This window comes from Mya arenaria, chromosome 11 (assembly GCF_026914265.1).
Source record: "Mya arenaria isolate MELC-2E11 chromosome 11, ASM2691426v1".
Classification (NCBI taxonomy): Eukaryota; Metazoa; Mollusca; class Bivalvia; order Myida; family Myidae; genus Mya; species Mya arenaria.
In genome coordinates, this window is record NC_069132.1 from 55519085 (window position 1) to 55536614 (window position 17530).

Consider the following 17530-nt stretch of genomic DNA (forward strand, 5'->3'; position numbering starts at 1 on the left):
ATACCTTGGCCCTGTAGTCTTAGTTTAAATGTCATTACTGCCTATATACCTTGGCCCTGTAGTCTTAGTTTAAATGTCATTACTGGCTATATACCTTGGCCCTGTAAGTCTTAGTTTAAATGTCATTACTGGCTATATACCTTGGCCCTGTAGTCTTAGTTTAAATGTCATTACTGGCTATATACCTTGGCCCTGTAGTCTTAGTTTAAATGTCATTACTGGCTATATACCTTGGCCCTGTAGTCTTAGTTTAAATGTCATTACTGGCTTTATACCTTGGCCCTGTAGTCTTAGTTTAAATGTCATTACTGGCTATATACCTTGGCCCTGTAGTCTTAGTTTAAATGTCATTACTGGCTATATACCTTGGCCCTGTAGTCTTAGTTTAAATGTCATTACTGGCTATATACCTTGGCCCTGTAGTCTTAGTTTAAATGTCATTACTGGCTATATACCTTGACCCTGTAGTCTTAGTTTAAATGTCATTACTGGCTATATACCTTGGCCCTGTAGTCTTAGTTTAAATGTCATTACTGGCTATATACCTTGACCCTGTAGTCTTAGTTTAAATGTCATTACTGGCTATATACATTGACCCTGTAGTCTTAGTTTAAATGTCATTACTGGCTATATACCTTGGCCCTGTAGTCTTAGTTTAAATGTCATTACTGGCTATATACCTTGACCCTGTAGTCTTAGTTTAAATGTCATTACTGGCTATATACCTTGACCCTGTAGTCTTAGTTTAAATGTCATTTCTGGCTATATACCTTGACCCTGTAGTCTTAGTTTAAATGTCATTACTGGCTATATACCTTTGCCCGGTAGTCTTAGTTTAAATGTCATTACTGGCTATATACCTTGACCCTGTAGTCTTAGTTTAAATGTCATTACTGGCTATATACATTGACCCTGTAGTCTTAGTTTAAATGTCATTACTGGCTATATACCTTGACCCTGTAGTCTTAGTTTAAATGTCATTACTGGCTATATACCTTGGCCCTGTAGTCTTAGTTTAAATGCCATTATTGGCAAAAGGCCTTGTCTATGTAGTTTCAGTTAAAATGCCTTGTGGTCTCCATTTAAAAGCCATTATTGGCTATCTATAGGCCTTCCCATGTACCCACGGTTGCTTTATTTAGAACTTTTAAAGGTCTGCGCATGCCTTCATTATGGTTGTCCCCTCACACGTAACTGCGTCGAAGGACATGATCTACAAGTGACTGCAGTTCCAAGTCCCTTTGAAACTACCTTTGAACAAAATTTTGAAACTTTATCTATAGCCCCTTTAGGATTCATTTAATAAATGCAGTTTTTTTATGAATCTCTGTTATAGTATGTATACGTCATGCATTTTTTATCAGCTGTTCTTGACCTTCTTTAACACAAATGCCATTCCGATAAATGTCACAAATGCACGGTTCTCAATGCACATTTTGCACGATCCAACCACTTTTGTCACTGTTTTTTTCTTTAAGGATTAGTTTTTGTCGTCTGTTTTAACGGGATCAAACGCGTTGGGACACAGGTGTTTAATAAGAAGTCAGCTATCAGATCAGAGTTCAGATTATAAGGGTGCTGTCAGATCAACTACGCGATTGCCGTTTTGTTCGAAGTAAATTGAAACAGGCCCCAAACAATACGTGGAGTGGTTTTGATTGACGCGCGCAAAGCGTTTGACTGACCCGGCAGATCAAGGTTAGTAAGATAATGTCCGCCGTGCCATGACACTAGTTTACTTGAAGAGAACATGGAATTTTAATGCAATTTCTTCTAAACCACTGAATTTAGCGCATTTTTTACCATTTATTACAGCAATGCGGTCCGGTACGTACCTATGGGCTATATAGCATACACAAACAAAAGCATGCATATTCATACAATGGTGATGAAAGTTTCGAAGCAATTTAAACGTATGAGTTAACTAACGAGCGTCAAGTAAGTCATATATTATGAAACTGAACGTGTATTTCGTAATTGTTTCAGAGGATTGTATTTTTCCTTTATTTTACTCTAGAACTTAAAACATTTGCATGCGAAGTCAAGTTAAACGACTTTTTTGTTGTTTTGTAACCCATCTACCTTTACATTTTTTTGTTCAAATAAATTTTGAGATTCTAGATTTCAAATCTCGTGGCAAATGACCTGCAAAACTTTATTCAGGCGGTGTTTAAATAACTCTAGAATGAAAAGGCATGGTGACCTAGCTTACATAGAAACAATAGAAACAATAGTCGTGGGGTTCAACCATCCATTTTAGCTTTCATGTGTCTACATGTAAAATGAGTCATCGAAGGGACTATAACATCTGCACGGCAAATCAGAGTACACAAAAATAAAGTTCCTAATTAAACACGTTAAAATAATGTCTGTAGCGACTCCTTTGTTCAGCCACAAAGAAAGAATTTCGCTTTGCGCTTCAATTGAAGGTTTTGGGCAAACACGAAATGCACAACTGGGCAAAACCATTAGTTGGACTAACAAACGACCAAGATAACAATCTAGTCCGGGCAGTCAACTATCCATGACAATATCTTAGCACTGTATGAACACTTTGGATTAGTAGATAGCGATCTTGGTCGTTAAAATTGGAAAAAAGCCGAAAATTTAATAATAGTGAAAGTGTTTAAGCTGCCTTTCAACTTCGAAATCCACCAAAACTAAAATTTGTCCAAATCTTGACACCAACTTATAATTGAGATAAGATGTAAAGAAACATAGTGTGTATACATGTGACACTAGTGCCTATGGCCGAACTCCTGCCCCAAACAGGGCACTTAACACCTGGATGTAACTCTTTGAGATATAAACAAGTGTGCTACGTATCTAACCGAAGCACCCCAAATGCACAAGCAAACGCGTGTTGGTAAATATTTCCATGTCAAGTTAATTTCGGTATACATATTTCATATAAAGGTATATTGAGTGGTTCCCAAGTTATTGTATCTGGTAATAGTGTGGCTCCTCGCTGATTTTACTGGGTATATATCTAATTACGCCAATGATACATACCAGACCTCGGTGACTACACAATGCAAGACTGTAGGTGGAAGACTGTAGTTGGCAACTTGGCATACCATATTTGCGGGTTGTAACATTCACCCAACTAAAAGCTCCCTCTTGCTGAGTTAACCGCAGATCAAAATTATGGCAATATCAAAACAAAAGACCAAATGAATGTACCGTTTCAGAATGCATGCAAGTCATGGTCATGTTTCCTACTTGGTGTATTCGTACTTGTTAATATGCACACATTGTCTGTTTTTTTAGACTCTATGTTTGACAAAGTAGTGTTAGCGGCCGTAAATAACGCATCATTCTTCGTTCAAAGTGTATATTTTGCATTAATTACAAATCTATTTACTGAAAATACTGTATGATTAAATTCTTGATAATATGATACAGCAAAAGCAGGTGACAGGGGCGATGACAATGCTGCATCTAACATTGCTGTTAAACGAGCATCCGAAACTTCCCTGCCATTTCTACCAACTTTCAGTCGATACATCCCCGCCAGTGTTGCACCTGCCATTTCTGCCAACGAGCAGTCGAGACTTCCCCTCCAAGAGTGTTGCACCTGTCATTGCTGCCAACGAGCAGTCGAGACTTCCCCGCCAGTATTGCTTTTGCCATTTCTGCCAATGAGCATCCGAAACTTCCACGCTAGTGTTGAACCTGCCTTTTCTGCCAACAAGCAGTCGAGACTTCCACGCCAGTGTTGCACCTGTCATTTCTGCCAACGAGCAGTCGAGACTTCCCCGCCACCAGTGTTACACCTGCCATTTCTGCCAACGGGCAGTCGAGACTTCCCCGCCAGTGTTGCACCTGCCATTTCTGCCAACGAGCAGTCGAAACTTCCAGGCCAGTGTTGCAACTGCCATTTCTGCCAACGAGCAGTCGAGACTTCCCCGCCAGTGTTGCACCTGCCATTTCTGCCAACGAGCAGTCGAGACTTCCCCGCTACCAGTGTTGCACCTGTCATTGCTGCCAACGAGCAGTCGAGACATCCCCGCCAGTGCTGCACCTGTCATTGCTACCAACGAGCGGTCGAGATTTCGCAGCCAGAGTTGCACCTGTCATTAGTGGCAACGAGATGTCGAGACTTCTCTGCCGCCAGTGTTGCATATGCCATTGCTGCAAACGAGCAGTCAAGACTTCCCCGCCAGTGTTGCAAATGTCATTCCTGCCAATGAGCAGTTGAGATTTCCCCGCCAGTGCTGCAACTACCGTTTTGCCAACAACCATCCGAAACTTCCCCGTAAGTGCTGCACCTACCGTTGCTGCCAACGAGCAACGGAAACTTCCCCGTCGGTTCTGAACCTGCAATAAATAAGAACATGCAACCGAAACTTCACTTTTAGTGTTGCACCTAGCATTGCTGTCAAAGGAGCCATCCCCGAAACGTCCCCAATCAGTGCTACACCTATTATTGCGAACAACCGAAACTCCCCAGTCCCAAATTAGCAGCCGAAATTGCCCTGTTAGTACAGTCAACGAACAATCTACACAATGCATTATAGCATTTCCTACAATATAAGATTCAAGTCGATTACATCGATAACCAATTGATTTCATGATCTTGTTTCAAATGAGCATCTTATCTGCTGAAGCTACACACATTGAATAACAATGTCCTTTCACATTGATGCCTACTACAGGGCCTTGTCTTTCACCAAACATTGGTGCCTACGCCAGGGTCTTGTCCTTCACAAAACATCGGTGCCTACTTCAGAGTCATATCCTTCACCAAACATAGGTGCCTACAACACAGCCTCAGTCCTTCACCAAACATTGATGCCTACGCCAGAATCTTGTCCTCCACCAAACATTCGTGCCTATTTCAGGGCCATGCCCTTCACAAAACATTGATGCCTACGTCAGAATCTTGTCCTTCACCAAACATTCTTGCCTATTTCAGAGCCTTGTCCTTCACCAAACATTGATGCCTACGTCAGGATCTTGTCCTTCATCAAACATTCTTGCCTATTTCAGGGCCTTGTCATTTCCAAACATTGATGCCTACGTCAGGATCTTGTCCTTCTCCAAACATCGGTGCTTACTACTGGGCCTTGTCCTTCACCAAACATCGCTGCCTACTACTGGGCTCTGTCCATCACCTAACATTGATGCCTACGTCAGGATCTTTTCCTTCACCAAACATCGGTGCCTACTACTGGGCCTTGTCCTTCACCAAACATTGGTGCCTACTCCTGGGCCTTGTCCTTCACCAAACATCGGTGTCTACTACTGGGCCTTTTCCTTCACCAAACATTGATGCCTACTTCAGGACCTTGTCCTTCACCAAACATGGATGCCTGCGTCAGGATCTTGCCCATCATCTTACATTGGTGGCTACTATAGGACCTTGTCCTTCACCGAATCCCGGTGCCTACTTCAGAGTTTTGTCCTCCACCAAACATTAGTGCTTACTTCAGGGCCGTGTCCTTCAAAAAAGATTTGTGCCTACAGCACAGCCTTGTCCTTCACCAAACATCGGTGCCTACTAAAGAGTATTGTCTTTCACCAAATATTGGTAGCTACAACACAGCCTAATCTTTCACAATACATTGGTGCTTACTACTGGGCCTTGTCATTCACCAAGCATTGGTGCCTACTTCAGGGCCTTGTCATTTCACCAAACATTGGTGCCTACTACTGGGCCTTTTCATTCACCAAACATCGGTGTCTGCTTGAGGGCCTTGGCCTTCACCAAACATTGGTGCTTACTACCGGGCCTAGTTATTCACCAAACATTGGTGCCTTTGTTCAGGGCCTTGTCATTTACCAAACATTTGTGCCTATTTCAGACACTTGCCCGTAAGAAAAAAAACATCGGTGCCTGCTTGAGGGCCTTGTCCTTCACAAAACATAAGTGCTTACTACAGGGCCTAGTTATTCACCAAACATTGATGTCTACTTGTCTTTCACCATGTTTTGGTGCCTACGACAGAGCTTTGTCCTTCTCCAAACATTGGTGACTACTACACAGCCTTGTCCTTCACCTTGCATTCTTTTAAGCTTTAAAGACCTTCCATATGATTAACTGTTCTGAGTTTATTGACTGGAATCAGATTATTTCAAGAGAATGTTACTAAAACCTTGAACTTACTTACCTCAGAATCATTATAATTTATCTACTGGGCATTGTGATTCATCTACTGGGAATTGTGATTTATCTACTGGGAACTGTGATTCATCTACTGTGCATTATGATTCATGTACTGGGCATTTTGATTCATCTACTGGGAATTGTGATTCATCTACTGGGAATTGTGATTCATCTACTGGAAATTGTGATTCATCTACTGGGCTGTGATTCACCTACTAGGCATTGTGATTCATCTACTGGGCATTGTGATTCTCCTACTGGGCATTGTGATTCATCTACTGGGCATTGTGATTCATCTACCGGACATAATGATTCATATACCAGGCATTGTGATTCATCTACTGGGCATTGTGATTCATGAACTGGGAATTGTGATTCATGTACTGGGAATTGTGATTTATCTACTGGGCACTGTGATTAATCTACTGGGCATTATGATTCATCTACTGGGAATTGTGATTCATCTACTGGGCATTATAATTCATCTACTGGACATTGTGATTCATCTACTTGGCATTGTGATTCATCTTCTGGGAGTTGTGATTCATATACTGGGCATTGTGATTCATCTACTGGCATTGTGAGTCATCTACTTGGCATTTTAATTAATCTTCTGGGAATTGTGATTAATCTTCTGGGCATTGTGATTCATCTACTGGGCATTGTGGTTCATCTATTGGGCATTGTGATTGATCTACTTGACATTGTAGTTCATCTTCTGGGAATTGTGATTCATCTACTGGGCATTTTGATTCATCTACTTGGTATTATGATTTATCTACTGGGAATTGTAATTCATCTACTGGGCATTATGATTTGACTCCATTATGATTTATCTACTGGGAATTGTAATTCATCTACTTGGCATTTTGGTTTATCTACTGGGCATTGTAATTTTATTTACTGGACAATGTGATTCATCTACTGGGCATTTTGATTTATCTACTGGGCATTAGAATTATCTAATGGGCACAATGATTCATCTACTGGGCATTGTGATTCATCTACTGGGAATTATGATTCATGTACTGGGAATTATGAATCATCTACTGATCATTGTGATTCACCTACTGGGAATTGTGATTCATCTTCTTGGAATTGTGATTCACCTACTGGGAATTATGATTAATCTACTGGGCATTGTGATTCATCTACTGGGAATTGTGATTTATCTACTGGGAACTGTGATTCATCTACTGTGCATTATGATTCATGTACTGGGCATTTTGATTCATCTACTGGGAATTGTGATTCATCTACTGGGAATTGTGATTCATCTACTGGAAATTGTGATTCATCTACTGGAAATTGTGATTCATCTACTAGGCATTGTGATTCATCTACTTGGCATTGTGATTCTCCTACTGGGCATTGTGATTCATCTACTGGGCATTGTGATTCATCTACCGGACATAATGATTCATATACCAGGCATTGTGATTCATCTACTGGGCATTGTGATTCATGAACTGGGAATTGTGATTCATCTACTGGGCATTGAGATTCATGTACTGGGAATTGTGATTCATCTACTGGGCACTGTGATTCATCTACTGGGCATTATGATTCATCTACTGGGAATTGTGATTCATCTACTGGGCATTATAATTCATCTACTGGACATTGTGATTCATCTACTTGGCATTGTGATTCATCTTCTGGGAGTTGTGATTCATCTACTGGGCATTGTGATTCATCTACTGGGCATTGTGAGTCATCTACTTGGCATTTTAATTAATCTTCTGGGAATTGTGATTAATCTTCTGGGCATTGTGATTCATCTACTGGGCATTGTGGTTCATCTATTGGGCATTGTGATTGATCTACTTGACATTGTAATTCATCTTCAGGGAATTGTGATTCATCTACTGGGCATTTTGATTCATCTACTTGGTATTATGATTTATCTACTGGGAATTGTAATTCATCTACTGGGCATTATGATTTAACTCCATTATGATTTATCTACTGGGAATTGTTATTCATCTACTTGGCATTTTGGTTTATCTACTGGGCATTGTAATTTTATTTACTGGGCATTGTGATTCATCTACTGGGCATTTTGATTTATCTACTGGGCATTATAATTATCTAATGGGCACAATGATTCATCTACTGGGCATTGTGATTCATCTACTGGGAATTATGATTCTTGTACTGGGAATTATGAATCATCTACTGATCATTGTGATTCACCTACTGGGAATTGTGATTCATCTTCTTGGAATTGTGATTCACCTACTGGGCATTATGATTAATCTACTGGGCATTGTGATTCACCTACTGGGCATTATGATTCATCTTCTGGGCATTGTGATTCATCTACTGGGCATTGTGATTCATCTACTGGGCATTGTGATTCATCTACTGGGCATTGTGATTCATCTACTGGGCATTGTGATTCATCTACTGGGCATTGTGATTCATCTTCTGGGAATTGTGATTCATCTAATTGACATTGTGATTCATCTACTGGGCATTGTGATTCATCTTCTGGGAATTGTGAGTCATCTACTTGGCATTGTGATTCATCTACTTGGCATTGTGATTCATCTGGGAATTATGATTCATGTACTGGGTATTGTGATTCATGTACTGGGCATTATGATACATCTACTGGGCACTATGATTTACCTACTGGGAATTGTGATTTACCTACTGGGAATTGTGATGCATCTACTGGGCATTATGATTCATCTACTGGGCATTGTGATTCATCTACTGGGCATTGTGATTCCCCTACTGGGAATTGTGATTCATCTATACTGAATCGTGATTCATCTGCTGGGAATTGTGATTCACCTTCTGGGAATTATGATTCACCTTCTGGGAATTGTGATTTATCCACAGGGAATTGTGATTCATCTACTGGGAATTGTGATTCATCTACTGGGCATTGTGATTCCCCTACTGGGAATTGTGATTCTACTACTGGGAATTGTGATTCATCTACTGGACATTGTGATTTATCTACTGGGAATTGTGATTCATGTACTGGGTATTGTGATTCATCTACTGGGCATTGTGATCTATCTACTGGGAATTGTGATTCACCTACTCGGAATTGTGATTCACCTACTCGGAATTGTGATTCACCTACTAGGAAGTGTGATTCATCTACAGGGACTAATGATTCACCTGCTGGGACTAATTATTCATTTACTGGGCATTGTGATTCACTGCTGGGAATTGTGATTCATCTACTAGGGATTGTGATTTATCTACTGGGCATTGTGATTCATCTACTGGGAATTGTGATTCACTACTGGGAATTGTGATTCATCTACTAGAAATTGTGATTCATCTACTGGGCATTGTGATTGATCTACTCGGAATTGTGATTCATCTACTAGGAATTGTGATTCACCTACTGGGAATTGTGATTCATCTACTAGAAATTGTGATTCATCTACAGGGACTAATGATTCATTTACTGGGCATTGTTATTCATCTACTAGGAATTGTGATTCATCTACTAGGAATTGTGATTAATCTACAGGGACTAATGATTCATTTACTGGGCATTGTGATTCATCTACTAGGAATTGTGATTCATTACTGGGCATTGTGATTCATCTACTGGGAATTGTGTTTCATATTCATCGGAAACAAAAGTGAACAAAGTGATACTTACCGTGTTTGCAATGCATCACAGCCTTTACAGAAATGTGACCCATGAACTTGGACATATCAAAACTGCCTGTGTCTTTGAAGCACAAATTTGGCGCTGTTTCCGATTATTTAATATCAGTTATAAATCATAACCTTAATATATCAAACAAATTTATCGAATAAATAGTTTCTTTCCAATAAAAAATAAATCAACTATAGTCAATAAGCACATTGCCTGCCTACACTTTTTAGACCCACCCTTTTTGCAAAGAAGCAATTTGTCAACTTCAATATCTTGTCATATTTCAAAGGTGAACAAAGCGCTTACGTACAAAGCAAAACATTTACATTATTGCCATATTTCAGTAATTGCTGGTACAAATGGAGTCAAATTCTTGCCATGTTCAATCAGTGACCTTTGTCACGCCCATGTTCAGTTTACACATACACCAGAGAATGCAATCATTCCTACATCAGGTTATTAACCCACTCTTTATCAACAGATTTTAAAAAGGCCACTTCAATTACTCTAATAGTTATTATTTTTGTCAATTTAAATCAATGTTAAATAATGTTAATTAACTAAGGTTTTTTTTTAATAACATTCTCTAGATGTTAAGCTAATTTAAAATGAACTTAGAATTTATCACATTAAACAAGGCTATCATTAAAATGAATCTGAGTGGACTGTCATGTGGCAGGATGAGGACTTGAAGCAAGAGGCCAACATGCTACTATCAGTATGGTTTGCTAACTTCAGGGCTAAAACAATTAAAATGGATTTGTATCATTTTTGGTGACTGATTGACCACTGCATTTTTAAGGGGGCTAACACTATCAGATATAGGTAAGTTTTCCCTATCACTAATTCGAGATTATAAATGGTATAAAAATCAGATTTTAAGTATCATCAATTTTAAACTCTTATTTTGTTTGTTAAGAAATTTCATACAAAGTGGGGTTATTTTTTATACCAAAACTTGAAGAACATTTTATTGTATTATTTAGTAGATAAAACTTGAAATGATGATAAATAACCAACAAAATAGGACCAAGTATTTAATAAATCAGTTTACCATTGACATAAATCACAACTCAATTTGGCAAGCCTATGCTGTCAAATACAACTAAAAAATAACCAACATTGTTTCCGTTCTCCATTTTTTATTATCAGATTTGGATTTAAACATTTCAAAGCATTATTTTTTATATTTATTTCAGGCCAAAAATATGAATTCATTGTTAGATTGTTTTTCACACTTTTTTTATTTTGCTATTAAAAGTAAGTGGTGGCAATTGTCATGTTTTCTGACATTGACACAAACTCACTTAACATTTCGTCAATTCTCCTGTCTGCCAAATTTGTCGCAATTTCATACGCTTCCATCTGATGGAACCAAGTATAGCAAGGGTTCTCTACTGACTTAATCTTATGCAGTTTAGTCTTCTTCAATGGATGGGGCTCAAAAACAAAATGCTTAGGCTTGTGACTACTCATGTTAGTTGGTATGTCACACAGAGTATCAAAGGAAACCTCTTTTCTTCTAATGTCCGTAGCTTCACAAGGACTATCTGGCATTAGATACTCATCACTGGTTGCTACAGAGGACTCGGAGTGGTTGCTATGGGACTGGTCCGAGTCATCAGATGCTGTGCTACTGAAGGCACTGTCATTCCTCTCTGTGACATGGATTTCGGGCTGGCAGCGCCTTGACACCATCAATTTGCAGCATTTCTTGCATTTTTCCTGCACTGTCTTGTCAATAAGATCATCTGATATGCTACAGCTGGTGCATTCAGAAAAAACTTCATCTGATGATGAACTAACTCTGTACTCAGGTGCAAGATGACCATGAAACACTGAGTTGTCATCATCGCCACCATTATTGTCAGAAATTGACCCTGAACCTGAGCAAGACCTTGACCTTGAGACAACAAGACTGACAGAGGAGGCGAGTTCTGTGTACGAAACTTTTTCTTGAAATTCTTTCTTAAGATTTACTGATGAATGTCCATTCGCCATGGAAGATTGGCAATTGTCAAATTCATTTTCAATATTTGTCAATCCTTTACTTGTCGTATCAAGGGTTTGCCATGTCATTTCAGTAAGCTTTTCTCTATTAGTCGAATCAGGGATACCTTCAATGACGTCATCTTTCTTCACAGCATAGAGCTCATTATGGAAGGATGAAGTGGATGGGAGATTTCTTGCAAACATGCTTTCACTGTAGTCAGAGGGGCAGGTGAGAATTTCCAACTTTTGAATGTCAGTGATCTCGATGTTCTCGTCTGGTATTCTGGTAACTACCTCTGCCTCTGTGGTAACAAAAGTACCTAAAATGGTAGAGGCAATATTTAGATTGTTTATGTGCCCAGCACATTTAACAATAAATCACATAAGGTTACCAACATAATTATGTTAAATATATACTCATTTATATAAACTTCTTTATATTTAACATCAGCTGAATGAGTAATTAAGTTTAAGCAGGTCTTTTTCCAGGCATCATAGGAACAAGTACTTGCACCAATATTTGAGATTTTATCAAAAAAAAAAAATGAATTTGAAAGGAATTTGAATAAGAGCACCGCCTGCTGGTGCTGAACGCTCGTCTGATTTTATCCCTTTACAGTTTATTTATTTCATATTGTACATTTGATAGTGAACAGGTATTCCAAAGTTTGTAAGTGATAGCTTTGATAGTTTGCTTGTAAGTGACCCAAGCACAAAACTTAAATAATCAAACTAGCTAAAAATGACTAAGTCCTAAAATACTTAAATATCCTCCACCCTCCCCCTCCCCTTCCAAATGTTTGACTCAAAAACCCATTTCATATATTGAAGGCATTATCCATATATTGTTTGTGAAAAATTTGAAATCAATCCAACAAAAATTGAAAAATCTATGTCCAAATCTCAAATCTATGTCCAAATCTCAAAATCAACCAAAACAATCAAAATTCATGTTTTTTTATAAAAAAACAGGTGATACTCAGCATCTTTAGGGTACGATGTGAAGAAAGGTATAAGATGAACAAGTTCCCAAAGTTTCAAAGTGATAGCTTTGATAATTTCCATGTAAGTGACCTCAATGCAAAACTTAACTTAAAAAATCAGACTAGCTAAAAATTACAAAGTCCTAAAATACTAAAATATCCCCCTTACCCTCGTAATGTGTGACTTAAAAACCCGTTTGATAAATCGAATGCATTATCCATTTATTGTCTGTGAAGAAATTAGAAATCAATCCAACAAAAATTGAGGAGCTATGTCCCATTCTCAAAATTGACCAAAATCCATCAAAATTCATATTTTTATCCAAAAAAACAGGTGAGACTCAGCATCTTTAGGGTAGAATGTGAAGAAGGATATTAGATAAACAAGTTTCCCAAGCTTCAAAGTGATAGCTTTGATAGTTTCCATGTAATTGACCTAAATGCAAAACTTAACCAACACCTACGACAACGACAATCAAGTGACGACAATAGCTCGTCATTTTTTTTCAAAAATCTGATGAGCTAAAAAGAAACTCATCAAACGGCAAAAATCTGCATGAATTATTATTTAAAAGATTTCACACTTCTTATTATTTGTAATATGCAATCCTAAATAATGTCCGAGAGGCATCCTAATATTCATTGGCACAGTTTCACGAGTAAGGTCTTGTGTTAGTGGAGGAGACAAGAGCATGCAGAGGTAGCAATGGCGGGGACGATCAAATATAATCAAATATTTCTCATTGGGCACCCAACAAGCTATTTTTTACACTGCTATGGATGTGCATTTTTTTTTTATTCACTAAAAAGTTGAAATTAAACATAAATGCTATATTTGATTATTTCCAATTTGATGATTGCTTATGGATGTCCATTTCGATTCGATTATGAAACTTTTTCGATTACCATACACAATAAGGTAACCAATAGTTATCAATTTGTCCAAGCAAATTAACTCATAGTTAAGAAAAGGCCAGATATCATCCTGAGATGCCTCGATGAGAAGTGAATGCACTAACTGCTGCGATAGACAATAGGCATGTACCTGCATTTTGAAGTGAAGCAATATGATTGTAAAGGCATCCAGCAGAGGGCATATCCAGATCGGATTCATCCATCTCATCAGAGTCAATACTATAGTAGTCCTTTATATCAGAAACCTGAAAATACTTTTGTGTTTGGTTATGTTATACTTAAATTATGTATGACCTGAAGTACAGCTAACATACAACGTACATAAAGTGTTTAAAATTGATTGTATAGACAGGTTTTATTTTGATGTGAAACATTCTTGAGTCTGTACAAGACTAGTGTTCATTTTGAGAGGCCAAGAGAATCTTTCCTCTGGTGAGACTGAAACCAAAAACCTAAGAGGTGAACATCTTCCCCACTAGAACACTCACAAAACCTACATTCAATTCTCCCCATGGGCTTTATTTATTGGTATAGACATTTTAAATCATGACAAACCTTTGGCCATTGAAGTATGTACAAAGCCATTTAATAAATGCTGTTGATACTGATATTTAAGCTATGCAAGAGTACAGCATTTCTTTCCTGCTCTCAAAGCTCAGCCACTGACCACATGAAATAAAAGCAGCTGCTCCTGTATTCATACTGACTTTCTCTAACTTCCTGTAATCTTACACATCTTACATGATAATGTGAAGGTGCTGATGTTTTACCTTGAAGTTAAAATACTCCAGTTCTGTAGCCTCTTCAAGCATGGAAGTGAAGGTCACACAGAGGTCAGTGAAGCTCGGCCGCTCAAGCAGAACCTGCTCCCAGCAGAGCAGCATGATGTCATAGCTAAAAATATAATGATATCACATGTCATTAAATAAAGCTAAAGGAAATCATTGTGGCCTCTTCTAGCATAGAGGTGATGTTCACACAGGTCAGTGAATTTTGGGTGATCAACCGGAACCTGCTCCAAGCAGAAAACCTGGATAGCCTAGCTAAATATATAATGATGTCATATGGCATTAAATGAAGCTAAACAGGCAATTGTGTGGCCTCTTCTAGCATAGAATTAGGTGAAGATGACACAGTTCAGTTAGGCTTGGGTGATCAACTAAAAAACTTTTCCATAATCCTAGCTAAAAATATAAATAAAACTGAGAGGCAAAAATACATAATATAATCCTTAAAGGGACTGTTCACCAGATTGGCACCAAAAATGATTTTTTTCTGTAATGAATCTCAGGACAATTATGTAATAGAATGTGTTACGCTTTGATATCATAATTGTAAAAAAAAGTACCAAAATGTAAAAAAACAAGAGCTGTCACAGTATGTGACGAATGCCCCCGAATGTGACATTGACCTATGAACAAGGTCAGAACATGAAAAGTTGATCTTGCCTTAACGTGTCAAATACATATGGCAAGTTATTTTAAATTGCCTCTGAACATAAAAAAACACCCATATTTGACAACCTACACTCTTATGTCCTTATATTCAGCATTCCATTGTGAATAAACACTAAGTGTATCTTTCACCTTAGAGGTAGGGACATGGGTCTTGCACGCAACACGTCATCTTGGTATGTGGAACACATGTGGCAAGTTATTTTAAAATCTGTCCATACAAGGGAAAGTTACAGCCCGGACACGACAACCTATACTCTATGTCCTTGTATGCAGCACTCCATTGTGAATAAACACCTAAGTGTGACCTTGACCTTAAAGGTAGGCACATAGGTCTTGCACGCGACACGTGGTCTTGGTATGTGGAACACATGTGGCAAGTTATTTTAATATCTGTCGATACAAGGGAAAGTTACAGCCTGGACACGACAACCTATACTCTATGTCCTTATAGGCAGCAATCCATTTTGAATAAACACCTAAATGTGACCTTGACCTTAAAGGTAGGGACACGGGTCTTGGACGCAACACGTCGTCTTTGTATGTGGAACAAATGTGGCAAGTTATTTTAAAATCTGTCCTACAAGGGAAAGTTACAGCCCGGACACATGTTATTGAGCTGGACACACGGACGGACGGACGGTGCGATTTTAATATGCCCACCTTCGGGGGCATAAAAATTGTGTCGGACCGGGTTCGAACCTGTGTCGCCAAAATTGCAGTCCAGCGTCGTATCAACTGAGCTATGATGGCTTACTCTAATACGGTGACATAATTAAGCTATACACGTAACTTGGTAATATCATGTGATAACACCGACTAGCCAATCATGCATAAGGAATGAATTCTACTAGGTAGACATACCCAGTAATCTTTTTTAATGGAAAAATACGAAACTGCTAAACTTAAATAAATTGTAAACCATGTGGTACTTCAGTTAGTAAGTTTCAATGCAATGTGCACATTAATACCAAGTTTATGACAGTTTTCGACAATTTTCTTTTTTTCTTGCAAATTGATCATCTGGTGCACAGTTGCTTTAAGATTTATGCCATGCTATGAATTCAGATTTACGGTATTTACAGAAAAGACAATTAGGACTTAAAGAAAATATATATATTGTTCTTTGTTTTCCTATTTGACACCCAAGAAATCTTGAAAACTGTACTAGGATACCTAGGAAACCTTACATTAAAATCTAACACTTAATTTTGCTGAAAATGTTTCCAATTCAAATGTTTGGACACACCTTGCTTTGGAACATTATCTGCTTAATAAGCATTTTTGAGTGACACAGATATCTCTCAGTACCAAAGGAAGCTTTATTACCCTGCTATTCTATTTCGTCTTGGTATAAACAGTACAAATTGCTGTAATCATAAGTGTAATTTTGCCATTTTTCCTTATACCCCGAGTACAATGTAAGTATATAATTTTCATATAATGATTGGCCATTTACGGAAACTGCAATTACGTTGATAAAGAAAAATCTGTCAAGCAATAGCCAAACATGGTAAATGATAATGCTTCACTTTAACTTGATGGGATCATTTTGATGACTATTTGGATCTTTAAATTCCCTCAAAAGATAAACATTATTAAAAGTCTTTGATCTAAAACCTTCAATTGACATTGATTAACAGAATTATCTGTATCACACAATATAACCAAATATGGCAGAAAATTGCCTTTCATGAATGATCAGTTAGATTTTTCTAATGTCAAATTTTCTACGTCATAGTCATTACATTGATCTCTAAATATTGAGACCCATAAACACTCATATGCCTCTAAGATACAATATAACCAACCTAAACCCATCACTTGTATAAATGTATTGACACACTTCCAAACTATACAAGATTATATTTGAATATGTTGACAAAGCATGTTATTAAACTTGGCAGTCTGGTTAGAAAGTACACACAGTTATTAATGAGCTTAGATTTTTTAAACAATTAGCATTAATAACATTCAGATTAAATTTTAGATGCATTCTCTTAATGTTTTCTCCCATCGATATATAATATTGTGGCCGTGGGACATTATCCATAACATATTGGAAAAAGAGCTCATCTGTTTCAATCAGTTAATTGTTTCTAAAACCAGAGTTACAGTGGAGGAAATTGCCTGAGCAGGAAACAAAAGGATTTAAAACCCTGTGTAATTTGTTGTGTTCTAGAAAGATATAACATCTAAAATATAACTGTTGAGATATTTGTTTTAATTTCCCCATAATTGAGATATCAGGGGTCAAACATGTGCTATTTTTGTGTAATATCTTATTTTTTTGACTGATTCCTGATTTTGAAGCGCTGTTTCTCAAACAGGAAATAGCGAATATCTGTTTTCATTGCAAGGTTCGTTTTTCTTCCAGATCGGGAAACATTAATGCTTCCAAAATAGGAAACATCCTGAAAATATCTTGATACCTCTAGAATGG

General features: G+C 37.9%; 1 protein-coding gene across 2 annotated transcripts in view; it reads right to left on the bottom strand.

Moving 5' to 3' along the window:
* Positions 1 to 10925: 10925 nt before the first annotated feature.
* LOC128207991 (uncharacterized) overlaps positions 10926 to 17530 on the bottom strand; it is a 143603-nt gene continuing 136998 nt past the window's right edge. The window contains exons 26-28 of one of the 2 annotated variants that reach the window (XM_052911233.1): positions 14404 to 14527; positions 13764 to 13878; positions 10926 to 12037 (exon numbers count right to left, since the gene is read on the bottom strand). In XM_052911233.1, the coding sequence (XP_052767193.1) occupies positions 10998 to 12037; positions 13764 to 13878; positions 14404 to 14527 (1279 nt within the window). In that variant the 3' untranslated portion in view covers positions 10926 to 10997. Of the gene's footprint in view, positions 12056 to 13763; positions 13879 to 14403; positions 14528 to 17530 lie in introns of both variants that reach the window. The other variant, XM_052911232.1, reaches the window with a different exon arrangement.